The following is a 17,651-nucleotide window of genomic DNA, read 5'->3' as shown; positions in this document are numbered from 1 at the left end:
AAGGTCCACAGGTTTAACAATGCTGATTCTAAGTTCTACAAAGGTTTAAAATATTTAACAGTAGAAAAGTCCTATTTCTAAAAAAATAATAAAGGAGAGAGAGAACTATTTCTATTAAGAAATATTTACATTATATAATAATATTCTTTCCCTGTAAGTAGAAAGTTACCAGAACTCCATGCCTCCAAGCAAATGTTCAATTCATAGAAGGCACTGGTACTTTGAACATACTATACACAGAAAAAAACAAACCAATGTGATACTTGAATTAAATGAAGTATTCCACTGGCCTCAAATTTAAAATATTAGTAGGGTTTATTAGATCTATTTTCCTAATATATAAAACATTAAAACATAGCATATTTAGTAAAGATTCACTTTTTAGTAATTTTCAATCTTCAAGACCAACAGCCTTAATCTTTGACTGGTTTTCTAAATTCTCCACAATATCTTTCAGATAATCTTCATCTTTTAAAAAATATACATATAATTCTCTTTCCATTTGATGCAGTTTATTAGCTGCCAGAATTTTTCTCTTTGTCTTCACATCAGCAAGAATATCAGTAAGAAGATGATTTAGCTTATTCAGTTGGGACTCAACTTGATGAAACTGCTCTGTTAACTCCTAAAAAGAAAATAAAAATGCTTTTACTATAAAAGCTCTATTTGTAATAGCAATTATAAATTTAAAATGTAATTTACAGGCAAAGAATCCAAACTATAGGGGCACCTGGGTGGCTCAGTCTTTATTGGCTCAGGATGTATCTCATCTCAGGGTCCTGGGATGGAGCCCTAAGTCTGGTTCCCTGCTCAGCAGGGCATCCGCTTCTCCCATGATTTTAATGATAAATGAACTTCAATTAAAAGGGTTTTTTATTTATTTATTTTTAAAGATTTTATTTATTTATTTGACAGAGAGAGATCACAAGTAGGCAGAGAGGCAGGCAGAGAGAGAGAGAGGAGGAAGCAGGCTCCCTGCTGAGCAGAGAGCCCGATGCGGGACTCGATCCCAGGACCCTGAGATCATGACCTGAGCCGAAGGCAGCGGCTTAACCCACTGAGTCACCCAGGCGCCCTAAAAGGGTTTTTTAAAGATTTTTATTTATTTGACAGAAAGAGACACAGCGAGAGAGGGAACACAAGCAGGGGAAGTGGGAGAAGTAGGCTCCCCACCAAGCAGGGAGCCCAATGTGGAACTCGATCCTAGGACCCCAGGTTCATAACCTGAGCCAAAGGCAGGGCCTAACAACTGAGCCATCCAAGTGCCCCTAAAAATCCACAGGTTTAATATAAATTCTATGTAAAATCAATTGCACAGCTTTCCATAGGTTTTTTTTTTTAATTTGTAACATTTCTTTTCTTTTTTTTTTTTTTTTAAGATTTTATTTATTTATTTATTTGTCAGAGAGAGAGAGTGCGGGAGAACACAAGCAGGCAGAGCGGCAGGCAAAGGCAGAGAGAAGCAGGCTTCCCACTGAGCAAGGAGTCTGATGCGGGACTTGATCCCAGGACCCTGGGATCATGACCTGAGCCGAAGGCAGTGGCTTAACCAACTGAGCCACCCAGGCGTCCCTCCATAGGTAATTTTAAGGGATTCAAAGCAAACTGTTCCTCCCAGAAGAGTCCTTGATACGTACACTGTAGTGCATATTCATGCATTCAGCCTATTACCAGAAGTCTACCATGTGCCAAGCACTGTTTGAGAGACTACTGATAGAAGAACACCATCTCCTTCATAGAGTTTATACTCCACTTAATTGACTGCACCTTGTTTTAGCCTAATCTTGGTCTACGCTAGATAAAAGTGGTGCTGAGAAAGTCTTGAAATGAAGCAATTACCGATAAAAGAATCACCTCAACAGAAATCCCCATTTTTCTTTTTTTCACAGTGTTACAGAAAATAGAATTACATGTAACATTCAACAACCCCAACGTGCCATGTAATTCTCCTCCTTAAGAACTTAAACACGCCACTGCTTTTCCCTCTCCATCTGCCCCCACTCGTGCTTGCTGTCCTCTCTCTCTTACTCTCTCAAATAAATAAAATCTTTAAAACAAACAAAAAAAAAGGGGTGCCTGGGTAGCTCAGATGGTTAAGCATCTGCCTTCAGCTTAGGTCATAATCTCTAGGTCTTAGAATCTAACCCCCTGGCGGACTCCTGGCTCAGCAGGGAGCCTGCTTCTCCCTCTCCCTCTGCCTCTCCCCTATGCTCATGCTCTCTCTAACTCAAATGAGTAAACAAAATCTTCTATTTTTTTAAAATATTAATTTATTTGAGAGAGAGCAAAAGAGAGAGCACAAGCAGGGGGCAGAGAAAGAGGAAGAGGGGAAAAGCAGATTCCCCACTGAGCAGGAAGCCAGATGTGGGACTCAATCCCAGGACCCCAAGATCATGACCCGAGCCAAAGGCAGACAGATGTTTAACTGAATGAGCCACCCACGCCCTCCTAAATCTTAAAAAAATAATAATAATAAAGAAAAAGAACCTAGACATGCCAGACCCTTTACATTTAACATACAGCCTCACTTCCTAATACCAAAAGCTATTTATTAACAAGTTTCCATGACTTTCTAATCATGTATTCAACTTCTGTAAATTTCCAGCCACTATCACCAAAGAGAAAATCTAAAGCTCTATCTCAACCTTTTGCATCTTCTCACCGCAAGGGGATCACCTGGGGTATTTGTTATGAATACAAATGCCTGCACCCCACGCCACACTAAATTACTCAAACTCCAACAGGCTCCCTGGTGATTCTAATAAACAAATCCAAGAATGACTGCTTTACACCAGTCATAAATGCCAGTTTCAGAGAGCAATTACACTTTAACAAAATCAAGTAATACTGACATTAAGTGGTTCCCTTGAAGAAAAACTTGGTAAACTTGAATGAGAAACTACAATCTCACCTTCAGTTTCACTACTAAAGATCTTAATAGTTGCTAAAATAATATTCCTATAGATACTGAAAAATATCCCTCATTAATAACAAAAGTGAAAATTAAAATTTATACAGAAGACATTTTTGTATTTTACTGGGTTAGGGAAAAACGTTAAATGATGACTCTCAATAAGATTATAGTGAATCACCATACTTTAGTGATTCTAGGATGCAATCTTTCACATTTTAAAATATCTGAAACCCATAGCAATTTATAATCGAGAGCATCATGTAATTATTAGCCACTCGTAAGAAATGTTTTATCATCAACACTAAAAAAATTTTTTATTTTGATAAAAACATTTAACATGAGATCTCCCCCTTAAGAGATTTATAAAAGTACAACAGTACTGCTAACTACAGGCACAACTTTTTAGAGCATGCATGCACCTTTCATAACTGACAATTTGTATCTGTTGGTTAACAACCCGTTTCCCCCTCCAATCCCATCGTTCTACCCTCTGCCTCTGTTGAGTTTGACTATTTAAGAATCTCTGTAACTGGAATCATGCATTATTTGTCCTTGTGACTGGTTTATTTCATTCAGCATAATTTCGTCAAGGTTCATCCATATTGTCGCATATTATAGGATTTCTATTTATTAAGGCTGAATAGTACTTTGTGTGTATATATCACATCTTCTTTATCCATTCCTCCACTGGTAGATATTTAAGTTGTTTCCATAACCTGGCTATTAGGAATAATTACAATGAATGTAGGAATGTTAATAATTCTTCAAGATCCTGATTTCAGTTCTTCTGTTTAAATACCAGAAGTGCAATTCCTGGATCATCGGGATCATTAATTTTTTTGAGAAAACTTCATATGGTTTTCCACAGCGGCTGCACCATTTTGGACTGCTACCAGTAGTGTACAAGGGTTCTAATTTCTCCACATTTTCACCAACACTTTTTGATTTTGCTTTTCTTTTTTTTTTAAGATTTATTTGAGAAAGTGCATACACGTGGATAAGCTGGTGAGCTAGGGAAGGGCAGAGGGAGCGAAACCTCAAGCAGCTGGATGCAGTCCCAGGACCCATGCGATCGGACCTGAACTAAAACCAAGTGTCAGACACTTAAGCGACTAAGCCACCCAGGTGTCCCAATTTTGCTTTTTTACTATTAGCCACTCTAACAGGTATAAGGTGATACCTCATTGCAGTTTTGGTGTGCATTTTTCTGATGATGGGTGACACTGAGCAACTATCCAGATACCTGCTGACTGTCTGTATGTCTTCTTTGGAGAAAGCTCTACTCAAGAATTTTTAAAAGAATTTTTAAATTGGATTATTAGTTTTTCTGCTAACACCAATATTCTCAATGAATAGCATAGAAAAATAAAGACAACTACTACTTTGAGTCCAAAAATATCATAGAAGAACTGCATGTTAAGTGTGAAGCTTTGAAACATGCTAACCATTTTAACTGTGTATATTTCATTTAATGTGTACATTCAAGAGTGATAAGATAAAAATCTACCCACACCTAAAAGATACCTTCTAGTAAGTATTCAATAAAAATTCTCAAGAAAGTATTGTGTGGGAATGCCTAGGTGGCTCAGATGGTTAAGTGACTGCCTTCAGCTCAGGTTGTGATCCCTAGGATCGATTCCTACATCTGACTCCCTGCTCAGTGGGGAGCCTGCTCCTCCCTCTACCCCTTCCCCTGCTTGTGCTCTCTCTAGCTCTCGTGTGTTCTAATAAATAAATAAAATCTTTGGGGCGCCTGGGTGGCTCAGTGTGTTAAAGCTCAGGTCATGATCCCAGAGTCCTGGGATCGAGCCCCACATCGGGCTCTCTGCTCAGCGGGGAAACTGCTTTCTCCTCTCTCTCTCTGCCTGACTCTCTGCCTACTTGTGATCCCTGTCTGTCAAATAAATAAATAAAATCTTAAAAAAATAATAATAATAAAATAAAATAATAAAAAATAAATAAATAATGGGACGCCTGGGTGGCTCAGTTGGTTAAGCAGCTGCCTTCAGCTCAGGTCATGATCCCAGCATCCTGGGATCCAGTCCCATGTCGGGCTCCTTGCTCGGTGGGGAGCCTGCTTCTTCCTCTGCCTACCATTCTGTCTGCCTGTGCTCGTTCTCTCCCTCTCTCTCTGATAAATAAATAAATAAAAAAATTTTTTAATTAAATAAATAAATAAAATCCTTAAAAACATATCATGCCTATTTAACAGAAAGGTTTTTTTTTTTAAGCAATTCATAAAAATGACGGTATACCATATGATCAATGGTCTCTAGTAGACATTTAAACAGTGCTGGTAACAAGGAAAATAGGTGTGACCCCTCGGAAAAGCAGTATGTCCGCAACAAAGGCCAAAAAAAAAAGTACATACCTGAGAAACTCAATCATCCTACTTCTAAGAATTCATCCAAATTAAGGATTCAACAACAAAAAGCTATATACACAAGATATATGTGATAGCATTCAAGAGCAAACAAAAAAATGAAAACTACCAAAAAATACTCAACAGTGGACTGGTTACAAAAATTACTATAAAATTAGTAATTAAAATTATTCAGAGGGAAAATGTTTATTTCATAATGCTAAGTAAAAAGGAAGAATAAAAAAAGATGTGTAAGGGACGCCTGGGTGGCGCAGTTGGTTGAACGACTGCCTCCGGCTCAGGGCGTGATCCTGGAGTCCCGGAATTGAGTCCCACATCAGGCTCCCAGCTCCACGGGGAGTCTGCTTCGCTCTCTGACCTTCTCCTCGCTCATTCTCTCTCTCACTGTCTCTCTCTCTCAAATAAATAAAAAATAAAATCTTTAAAAAAAAAAAAAAAAAGATGTGTAAGTAAAGGTGAAAATCTTATACCTTCAAATACTAACCAAAAAAAGATGGCATAGAAATATTAATAATAAAAGAATGGTAAGACAAAAAGCGCAGTTAAGAATAGAGAAGATCATTATGTAACACTAAATGGTTCAATTCACTGTAATTCAAACCACCAGGATAATAATTCACCACAATTTTAAACTTAGATACACAGCTGCTGTGTAAGTTAGGTAGTTCCTCACAAAATTAAATATAGAATTACCAAATGATCCAGCAATTACACTCCTAGGGATATACTCAAAAGAAACAAAAACAAGGACTCACAACAGCCAAAAAGTGGAAACAACCCAAGTGACCATCAATAGACAAACAGATAAACAAAACGTACTATATGCAAACAATGGGGTATTACTGAGCCATAAAAAAGGAATAAAATTCTGACACATGCTACAACATGGATAAAACTTAATCATACAATTAGGACCTGGAGTAGGGAAATTCACTGAGAAAGTAGAATAGAAGTTATCAAGGCTGGGAGGAAGGAGAGAAAAGTTACTGTTTAATGTTTCTATTTGGGATGATGAAAAAGCTATGGAAATGTATAGTGGTCATGGTTGTGCAATATGTGAATGTACTTTTGTACATAATGCCCCTGAATTGTGTATGTACTTTTGTACTTAATGCCCCTGAATTGTACACTTAAAAATGGTTAAAGCTGGGGCACCTGGGTAGCTCAGTGGGTTAAGCCTCTGCCTTCGGCTCAGGTCATGATCTCAGGGTCCTGGGATCCAGCCCCACATCCGGCTCTCTGCTCAGGAGGGAGCCTGCTTTCTCCTCTCTCTCTGCCTGCCTCTCTGCCTACTTGTAATCTCTCTCTGTCAAATAAATAAATAAAATCTTTTTTAAAAAAATGGTTAAAGCTATAATTTTACATTTTCTGTATTTCACCACAATAAAAACCTTATTTTAAAAAATTAAACACAAGCATTCCTGTTCCAAGGAAAGGCGGGCAAGTTATCCAAATCCTCGCATAAGAAAAAAGTGAAGGGGCACCTGGGTGGCTCAGTGGGTTAAGCCTCTGCCTTCAGCTCAGGTCATGATCTCAAGAGTCCTTGGATCAAAGTCTGGATCAGGCTCTCTGCTCAGTAGGGAGCCTGCCTCCCCACCTCCCGCCTCTCTGCCTACTTATGATCTCCGTGTCTAATAAATAAAAAAAAACTTCTTTAAAAAAAGAAAAAATGTAAAAGGCTAAATGAAATATTTTTTAAAATTAGCAAAACAAAAGCTTCCTAAAATCAATGAAGAGTAACAAGACAAGAAAAGGAGCTCTAAGTCCATAAAACATCCCACATTGCTAAGGAAAGTCTAGGAGTAGCTTCACTCTAGGGCAACTGCCAATCTTGGAAAATCAGAACCTACAATTCTTTTTTTTTTTTTTTTTTTTAAGATTTTATTTATTTGCCAGAGAGAGAGAGAGAGAGCGCGAGCGAGCGAGTACACACAAGCAGGCGGAGAGGCAGGCAGAGGCAGCGACAAGCAGGCTCCCTGCTGAGCAAGGAGCCCAATATGAGACTTGATACCATGACCCTGGGATCATGACCCGAGCCGAAGGCAGTGGCTTAACCCACTGAGCCACCCAGGCGTCCCAGAACCTATGATTCTTGAGACTCACAAGATGAGTGGGAGAAAAATCAGTCCAAGGTCTACAGAACATGGGACATCAAATGGGAGACTTCCTTCATAATAAGCCAAGGACTCACAGTACACCAACAATCATAAGATCAGAATGGTCCAGAAGTGGAAAAGCCCCTGGATAGAAATACATGCCAGACAGGAATCACCTGGGTCCTCCAAAGACTCTTAGACTTAACTGGCCCTGCCCATAGTGTCTAACGCAAGAGACATGAAAGCAAAAAACACTTAAGAATCTTTTATTTCACAAGCAGCTCTTTTCACCAGAAAGAGAAGGATTTTATTTTTATTGTACACCTCAATAAATGGCATTGGGACAATTTGCTTATATGGAAAAAAATGTGAGTATGCACGTGTGCACACGTGTGCAGCTGGGAGACACCTAGGAAGGCCATCTTCAGCAATACAATCTACAATAGCAAAAACTGAAAATAACTTAGATGTCTGTCAACATAACAGATAATTAAACTGTCAGATTTCATAAAATGGAATACTAACTAGATAAAAGAGAAAACTATAGGGGTGCCTGGGTGGCTCAGCTGGCTAAGAGTCTAGACACTGTGATCTCATGGATTATGAAATGGAGCCCAACCAAGCTCAGCAGGGAGTCTGCTTTAGATTCTCTCCCTCTGACCCTTCCCCATGCACATGTGCACTCCCTCTCAAATAAATAAATAGATTAAAACAACAACAACAAAAAACTATAAATGAACTAGAGCTTTACATATGGCAACATGGATGAAACTCAGCATCTTAGTAAATAGATATAAGAAACCACATACATAAACTTCAAAAACATCTAAAACTAAACAATATACAGTCTAGCAGGGCACCTGGTGGCTCAGTTAGTTAAGTGCCTGACTTCGGCTCAGGTCATGATCCCAGAATCCTGGGATCGCACCCCACATCGAGGCTCCCTGCTCAGTGCGGAGTCTGCTTGTCCCTCTACCCCTCTCCCCGCTCATGCACATGCTCATGCTCTCTATCAAATAAACAGAATTTAAAAATATATATACAATCTAAGAATATATATACGCAATAAAAGTATAAACAAAAGCAAGCAAATGATATAATTAGATGTAGTTCTCCTTGATGAAGGAAGGGAAATGCTATTAGGAGAAGCAAGCTGTCACAGAGCATTTCAAAGGTAAAAGCCCTCTATTTGTTGAGACAGGTAAAATACAGGAGTGGTTTGATTTTTTCTTTAAATTTTTAGTGTAAACATTATGTAACCTTTTATGTCTGAAATTTCTTGTGAAAAAAAAAATTGTTTTAAAGATTTTATTTATTTATTTGACAGAGACCACAAGTAGGCAGAGAAGCAGGCAGAGAGAGGAAGGGAAGCAGGCTCTTTGCTGAGCAGAGAGCCCGATGCAGGGCTCGATCCCAGGACCCTGGGATCGTGATCTGAGCCAAAGGCAGAAGCTTTAACCCACTGAGCCACCCAGGCGCCCCGTAAAATTTCTTCTTAAAAATTCTATGTACAGGGACGCCTGGGTGGCTCAGTTGGTTAAGCGGCTGCCTTCGGCTCAGGTCATGATCCCGGCGTCCTGGGATCGAGTCCCACATCGGGCTCCTTGCTTGGCAGGGAGCCTGCTTCCCCCTCTGCCTCCACCTGCCATTCTGTCTGCCTGTGCTCGCTCTCTCCCGCTCTCTCTCTCTGATAAATAAAATCTTTAAAAAAAAAAAAATTCTATGTACATTGATCAGAATACTCTGAAAAATATATTTATATGTGAACAAACAATAGGATATAAAAAAATAAGTTATATAGTAGGGCAACAGGATTTGGGGTAGTATTTTCCTCATGTTAACTTTGTCTTTAGCATCTTTTACAACAAGCATATTTTTTCTTACAGCATCTTCGGTTACAATGGTGAGTACCCACCTGATCACTAAGCAAAAGCTGATTTCCTCCTTGATATAAGGTGTCACAAAGCATGTCCACATCATTATTCAGTTTGGACAGAAAGAAACAATGTTCTTGAGCAGAAACTGCCAACTGATCTTGTACTAAAGAAACATCCTTTTTTAATTTCTCAGCCACTTCCTCCAGGTTTCCATGGGTTATAAATAATTCTTTTTTCTTATTCTCTCCTTCTAAAAGTTGATAAAGCCTAAAATTTGAAAATAAAAATTATAGGAGAAAATTCTCAAATCAGTACAATTTTCAAAATTATCATCTTTATATTGAGTATTGGGTATCTTTGTGGATATGTAACAGATTAAAAATATTAACCTGGAAAAAAATTAATCTGTCTACTGCTAAATCAAGCAACCAAAAACATTCCAGCTAAAATACTATCTCATTACAGGGCACCTGGGTAGCTCAGTCAGTTAAGCTTCTGCCTTCCACTCAGGTCATGATCCCAGGATTCAGTTCTGCATCGGGCTCCTGCTCAGCGGGGAGTCTGCTTCCGCCTCTCTCTCTCTCCCTATCATGCTCTCTCTCAAATAAATAAAATCTTTAAGAAAAATAAAATACTGGGCCCCTAGGTGGCTCAGTGGGTTAAGCCTCTGCCTTCAGCTCATGTCATGATCTCAGGGTCCTGGGATCGAGTCCTGCATTGAGCTCTCTGCTCAGCAGGGGTCCTGCTTCTCTCTCTTTCTCTCTCTCTCTCGGCCTGCCTCTCTGCCTACTTGTGATCTCTGTCAAAACACAAAATCTTTAAAAAAAAAAAAAGAAAGAAAGAAAAAGAAAAAAAAATACTATCTCATTACAGAAATACACATTATAATTACTGTTACCTGCTTCCCACTTTCTCATCTCCCAAATTTTAAATATATTTTTTTACTTTTAATTGCCATTACCCTATTTCAAACAAAGTATGTTTCAGAAATACCACCCAAAAAACCACTGTTTTCACAGAACACGAGTGTGATAGAACAGAAATAGCAATGAAGTTGAAACAGAAGACCCAGGTCTGAGTTCTGGCTGTCTTTTGATACCTGGGTCAGGTCAACCTCTGAGACTAGATTTTTCACGTCACATACCTATCATTCTAGGATGGTACTGGATTTAAAAGAAAAAAATTAAAAATAAAATATAAAACGTAAAAAAAAAGTAAGTAATAAAGAGCTACAGAAACAGTAAACTTGCTACTTCAGTCTTATCCATATTTGTTGAATTAAATTCCTAATGAACTATTAGGCCACTTTAACATTTCAAACATTAATGGCAGAAAATCTTTTGGAACAAATGGAAAAATGTGAGGCAGAATTTTCTATATATTTCTAACAAAAAAAGGTTTGTTCTTTTTCTTCAATTTCAAAAATATGTATTTTTAAAATTATTTCAATTATTTTAACAAGTTGCAACAGACTTCATAAAATTGGTTCAAGTCCAAGGCTGTGGATTTTGTTCTTGTGGGATGTGACTACACAACTTCAGGGTGAACTATTCTTTTTTTTTTTTTTAAGATTTTATTTATTTGTCAGAGAGAGAGAGGGAGAGAGAGCGAGCACAGGCAGACATAATGGCAGGCAGAGGCAGAGGGAGAAGCAGGCTCCCTGCCGAGCAAGGAGCCCGATGAGGGACTAGATCCCAGGACACTGGGATCGTGACCTGAGCCAAAGGCAGCTGCTTAACCAACTGAGCCACCCAGGCGTCCAGGGGGAACTATTCTTAACTCATGATGTCAGTGTCACCCTTTCCATGTCCCTCACCTCATTAATAAGAAAAAAAAAGGAGGGGCGCCTGGGTGGCTCAGGGGATTGTGTGTCTGCCTTCGGCTCAGGTTCTGATCCCAGGGTCCTGGGATGCATCCCCACGTTGGGCTCCACATTCCGTTCCCTGCTCAGCAGGGAGTCTGCTTCTCCCTCTGTCCCTCTCCCTGCTTGTGCTTGCTCTACCCCTCTCAAACAAATAAAATCTTAAAAACGAAAGGAATAGATGATTTTCCTCTACAACTCAAAAAAAATCAGGAGTAAGATCCAGATTGTTGAGGACTTTGACTACTTTAGTCCTCCAATTTTTGTATCCCTATACCATCAACTGGTTTGACATCCAGAAGAGGCTGGGAGGGGGCATTCATTTTCACAGATTCACCTGACTAAAAACAAAGTCAGTTTCCCCTCTTCTCTCTGCTGACACCTTCTCTGAATGCGATCAGTTCTCTGCCTAGCAATACCGGTGTGTTTCTATTCAACACACCAAGCTGTATTCAAACTCCCTGTAGTTAAAACTCCTGCCTCAATCTCAAATAAGTCATCTAAATAATGGTGCCTAAAGGTAAGTAAAACCTTGTACAGTCACTCCACCAACCCATCCACCTCAGCTCTAAAACAGCTACTCCCAGATTTAACATGAATGGAAAAGGGAGCAAAATATTCAAAATGAACGAGTCATATGTGAGAAAAATGAAAGAGAACAGAGGGCCAAAAACAGAAAGTGAAAAGTGTTTTAAACTTCTACAGTATTACTTCAAACTCTCTATAGTATTTCACAAAAACAAAAAAATTAATAAAGAAACAAAGATACACACCTGTGAGTAGAATAGTCCTTGGTATCAATGGTATTCCTTGGATTTATCTGCTGAGATACTAATGGATCTGTTAGCATTTCTAATCGCTTGTGAAGCATCCTATTACTTTGACTAAGTTCTTGAACCAAATTTTCAAGTTGACGATATATGTCCCCGTGCTTTCTCAATTCAATTTCATATGATAACTGTAGAAGTTCAAAAGAGGCTTTTTGTTTTATCAATTGATTTAAAACTAACTCTTGTCTTGCTGTGTAACAGTCTTGTTTAGCAATCTGTAGATCAAAATCTCCCTTTACAACGGGCATATTCAATAACTGGGCATTCTCTTTTACCACAGCAGGCAAATTTTTATCTTTTATATGAGAGATTTGTTCTTCAAGTTTCAGAATCTCACTCTTCAAGTTAGAAATTTTAGCATCCAAATTATCTTTGCCAAGAGCCTACACAGAAAAAGCAATTACATTTAAAACAAGAAGTATAAAGTTGAAAGTTTTAACATAATTTTACTTCCATTTTAGTTTATCAGATATTGTGCTAATAAAAACTAATTTCATGTTAACAAAAGCCAAAATCACAGCTTAAAAAAGGGAAAGCGTAGGTTAAGCCAAAAGTAAATTGCTAAGTTTTAATACTATTACCACCATATATATACAGTACTGACTACCAAAACACACCCCCTGTAGCGCAGAAATCACCGAATGCAAATGTACACTAAGTTTCTCTCAAAACAAAAATTATCGAGAAAAAAAAAAAATTATCGGGTGCCTGGGTGTCTCAGTGGGTTAAAGCCTCTGCCTTGGGCTCAGGTCATGGTTCTGGGATCGAGACCTGCATGGGCTCTCTGCTCAGCAGGGAGCCTGCTTCTCTGTCTCTCTCTGCCTACTTGTGATCCCTATCTGTCAAATAAATAAATAAAATCTTTAAAAGGAAAAAAAAAAGTATCCCAGTAGCTATTCTCCTAGTCTGTCAGTTGATTTTTAGCACTTGTAAAGAGTGACAGAACTTCATACATTATTCTAAAGTCTGTGTCAGTCACATGAACTAACTTGGTGCTCATATTCAGTTTCAGCTATATTTTCACTCAGTTACCTAGGGGTTAAATTACCAAGGCAGCAAGCTTTCCAAGAGTCCAACTAGATATGTGCACTACATCTGTACATTCTCAACTAAAAAGTCAGGGTTTCAGTCCACTGAATTGGGTCCCTGACTTCAGCAGCACCAAACAAGGAGCAAACAAGGCAGAATACCCATAACAAAGCAACAAGGCTCTTTACCCAAACATCACAAAAGAGGGAATTTCAGTGTCCTCTGAGTCCGAACCAACACCAATTTCAAATTCAGAAAAAGTGCTTTGTTTAAAATTAGCTACTGCGATAGGGTTATAATTACCATTTTTGCCCTCCACTGATATGAATATCTATTTGTATGAAACACTGACACAGGTCAAAACTAAGCACTGAATAAACACCAAATAAGAAAATGTAACTTATATTTCTTACATTCTGTTACAAATGTACTTGTTTCATCTTCCTTCCTAAAGTACTGTAATATTAATATGTCTTCCATTATGAACAATAATTACTATAGGAATCCAGTCTCATTTCTCATGTTTACCTTGCTAGAGAGGCTATGAAGATTCTCCTCTGCCCACTGTATACTTGACTTCATGCTTAAATTACCAGCTTTCAAGTGAATTAACTGATGTTGAGCACAAATGTAGGCTAGCTGCAACCTTGCCATCTCTAGCCGTTTCTCTTCAAGAATTTCTTGATTATCGCAAATAGATGGTGCTTGTATATCTAACAGTTGAAAATTTTCTTCATTTGAACTTTCAACTACTTCATGTATACCGGGAAAGAACTGTTTTTTGGTATATAAGGTTAACGCGGCTGTGCTTTGCTCTTCCTGGCTTAGATATTTTTCCAAGGAAAACTGAGATAAAAACACCAGTGGGTTTGTCCCTTGATCCAAATTAGAATGTCTGAAGAACATCATCAATTTAGCAACTCCATCAGTAAGCGCCTGAAGTTCACTATTTATCTTAGTATTCATAGCATTCAGAATTCCTTGACTCTGCTTCAGCCTCTTAGTGGCTGCTTCTTCTTTAGCATTTAACCTCAGAGATCTGTGGCTTGTTACGGAAGCCATCAACTGGCATTTATTACGTCGCTGAATTTTTAGGTTCTTTAATTTCTGCAGAATCTGAACCTCAGTCTCTAATTTATCTAGCACTTTGTCATCCAGGGCAGATGTCTTCAAATCAGAAGTCTTACAGGTTTTAAGAACTTCATCTAATGCTGCTCCTTCTAGGATAGGCTTGCCTGATTTTTGAAGAATGCTAAAAGCTTCCAATTCTTCTTCAGACAATACATTCTGTTCATTCACATTCCCACAAAACCACTTCAGAAATGATTCATCTTCAACAGTCTCAAACAACCAGTCAAAATCTTCCCCATTAAGAGTATCAGCTTTAGGATAATTGATTTTTTTTAATGTTTCCACAAACTCTTTTCCACAACTCATGGTTTAAATACCCAATTTCTTTGTGATGGATATGGATTTATGTTGATAGTTAGAAAATAAACCCCAATATTAAATTTATGTTAAGTCCATAGAGAAGGGAAAAAATATTTTTAGAATTTGACTTCTCCTGGAGAAGGAAAAACAAGTATTAGACCATAAATAAAATAACTGTATTTGTAAATGGACGATACTGATAAATATGACAACATCTGGGAACCATCTAACCCAGAGGGAGTTATAGCTGGAATGTTTGATGAAGATAAACAAAATAAACTAAGATATTACTGAGAACACTTTAAAACAATGAAAACCTGCTTAGCAAGAAGTCTTTCCAAAGATAGTCATTAAAAATACATTGTATCTTACGGAGCAGATGAGTTTATGCATTCAGTCTTTAATTAAGAATAAATATGTCTAGAACAGTCCAAGCCAGCCTGTGGCTCGCAGCCTCTTCCCCAACCCGCCGTTCCCATGTAAGAAAACAAATAGGTAATGTCCCCGAGGCAGTGTCAACAAGATGCTAACCTCCGGCGACTCAGTAAGCACCCGCCATTCGCACAGGAACCGATGTCCACAGACAGTCCAGCTAGTGCAGGCAACGGCGGGCTCAAGACTGTGAAGAACCGCCCTCACACTGACCTTAAAAGTCAACGAAAGAAGAAAACTGTCACGCTGTGCGGTGAAGGCCGGCACCCGTCTCGCAAGGTGCACAAATATCAGGTCGCTATGCCGAGCACCCAAAACTACACAACCGTGTAGCTCAACTGTACTTCCGAACAAAAAACTAAAGCAAAATAACCCCAAACCCGAGCACCAAGTACCCGCCAGGGCACGAGTCCCGGAGAACTAAGCACCCGTGGTAAAAACACACGGGCATTTGCGGGTCTGTAGCCAACGCCCCGCCGAACCACCACGATGACCTCCCTAAGGGAGCCCCACGGACGGTGGCCAGCCGCACAGACGCACGTGCGACACGGATGCAGGTCAGTAACACATCCCAGCATTAAAGGTAAACCGCACAGACTCCAGCCGCACAGGCCCCGGCGCCCGCGGCCCCGCCCCCACCCAGGCCCCGCCCCCGCCGCGCGAGACCAGCCGCCCGCGGCCCCGCCCGCCCAAAGAGCACTAGACCGCCGGCCCTCGACCCCCGCGCCGGCCCGAGAGGACCCGCCCGCGGCCCTGCCCCGCCCCCGCCTCGACCCCCCACCGGAAGGCCCCTCACTCTCCCCGGCGCCGCGCTCCCCGCCGACGCCCACCTCTCGCTTTCATTTGCACTCCTCGCCCTCGCCCGTAGCTCCAAGCCCTGCGGACCCCGACTGTGCCGCGCGGGCAAGTACCCGCGCGCCTGAAAGGAGTCCCCAGGGTTGCCTGGAGAGAAAAATCGGAGCCGCTCCCACAGCCCCACGCCCCGGAACGGAGAGGCCCGCGCCATTCACCTTTGGAGGCTCCGTTCGCGTCCCTCAGAAGCCCGCCGCCGCATTCCGCGTCTCGCACTGCCTCACGGGAGCGCTGCCACCGCGCGCGCGCAGACGGGGCAGAGGCAGGGAGTGGCTTGACCGTCTGCGCAGGCGCGGCGTCGGAAGAGGCGGGCCTGGAGGGGAGGGGTTATGGGGCGGAGTTGAGCAGGGCGCTGTCCCGCCCCCGCCCCCCCCCCCGGCCTAGCGCCCCGCGGTGCGGGCGAGCTGGTTGGCTCCCGGCCGCGGGGGCGGGGCGGGATTTGGCGCTCGGAGTGCTGCAGCGGTCGGCGTCCCAGGACCGGTGCTTCAGCGCGGGCGGTTTCGCGGTCCTGCGGTCCAGTTCCCCAGACCCGCATTCTCTAAGTAGGCCGTTTTCAGGGGCGGACGGCCGCAGCCCGGGGCCGCCAGGACCGGTTACGACGAGCGCGCCCCTCGGCAGGTCCCGGGAGCGGACGCGCTGCGGGACCCCGAGCGGGCGGATCGCGTCTGGGGCGGCTCTGGCTGGGCTGTCCTGACTCGCTTTACCGGCTTCGGCGTTGAGCGGTGTCTTGCAAAGCCCGCAATCCACGAGCTCTCGCCGGGCCTCGAAGCAAAAGCCGACTTCTCTACATCCCGTTTTTCAAAACACAACTTTAAAAAAAAAAAAAAAAGGTTTATTCATTTATTTGAGAGCGAGAGCAGGAGCATGGGGAATGGGGAGCGGCAGAAAGAGAAGCGCGCTCTCCGCGGAGCAGGGAGCCTGTTGCGGGCCTCGATCTGGCGGGCTTGGGATCATGACCCGAGCCGAAGGCATGCGCTCCACCGGCTGCGTCGCCGGGGCGCCCCTCAGAATACAACTTAGAGTTGAAAATATAGAAACGTACATGGTAGTGTATGTGGAAGGTCAATCAAGAGGGAAGCTGTTTCCAAGGACCGTCCCAGGCCGAGGACGTGGGTAGTCAGTCCACGAGTGGGGAGACCCCTGCACCCCACCTCCGCAGTCCGTGTGCACCTGGCCGATGCCCTACAGCCCGGAGCGGTCACACCTGCGGGGCTGCCCTGGGCGTGCGGCCGCGGCCATTTGCATCCCTACCGCCAGTCGTTTCCCTCCCTTACACAGACTGACCTCCCGATTTACGTGCTTCCGGCCCTGTCCTTACCCCAGAGTCGGTTCTCTCCACCCCCAGCATCCAATGACCTGAAGGTGGCTTGTCCGAGACGAAGTAGTCTCGGGGGAAAATGGAAGGGGAGAAGTCTTTCTGAATAATTTTTCTTAATCTTTTTAAGGGGAGGGAAAAAAAAGAAGGGTCTAAGGCAGAAATCATGGATACATCTTGAGTGGAAGATACTTATTAATCCTTTTTTTTTTTTTAATTTTTCTCTTCTGAAAGGCAATAAAGCCTAAAATGATCTGAAAAGCAAAGATTACAGGGGGAAACATTCAAATTGGTATCCCGCCTGAAACAAGCTGGGACTGGACCAGGGGAGGAGACTGGTGAACTCAGAAGCAAGGTTGGAGTCCATGGACCAGGAGAACTCCCCTTGGCCACTGACCTGGGGGTGAGAGATGGGGACTCCTGCCTCCCCCCACCCAGGGGAGTCCAGCCGCCTGGCAGGAAGTGGAGACTGTTCAGACAGCGCCTTGGGACATTTCGCTGAGGAGGCAAAGTTTGGGGGAGAGAGAGGAGCAGAATTACCCTGGGGATGGGGTGGGGGAAGGGTTTGGGTTTGTTTTGTTTTCAGATGAGAGGAACTTGGGGATGTTTATAGACTGTGAAGAGGAACTTA

The 17,651-nt window shown here is 41.9% G+C and overlaps 1 protein-coding gene across 1 annotated transcript; it reads right to left on the bottom strand.

Moving 5' to 3' along the window:
- Positions 1–291: 291 nt before the first annotated feature.
- Positions 292–15,938, bottom strand: HAUS3 (HAUS augmin like complex subunit 3). Its single transcript, XM_044267929.1, has 6 exons — positions 15,864–15,938; positions 14,953–15,066; positions 13,519–14,554; positions 11,905–12,344; positions 9,309–9,537; positions 292–625 (listed from the first exon to the last, which is right to left on the bottom strand). The coding sequence occupies exons 3-6, from the start codon at positions 14,425–14,427 to the stop codon at positions 392–394; spliced, it is 1,812 nt and encodes a 603-aa protein (XP_044123864.1). The 5' UTR covers positions 14,428–14,554; positions 14,953–15,066; positions 15,864–15,938; the 3' UTR covers positions 292–391.
- Between the last annotated feature and the right edge of the window lie 1,713 nt (positions 15,939–17,651).

The sequence above is a fragment of the Neovison vison genome, chromosome 11 (genome assembly GCF_020171115.1).
Source record: "Neovison vison isolate M4711 chromosome 11, ASM_NN_V1, whole genome shotgun sequence".
In the NCBI taxonomy this organism is placed as follows: domain Eukaryota; kingdom Metazoa; phylum Chordata; class Mammalia; order Carnivora; family Mustelidae; genus Neogale; species Neogale vison.
Note: the sequence above shows the minus strand (reverse complement) of the source record. Positions and strands in the feature narration are given on the sequence as shown.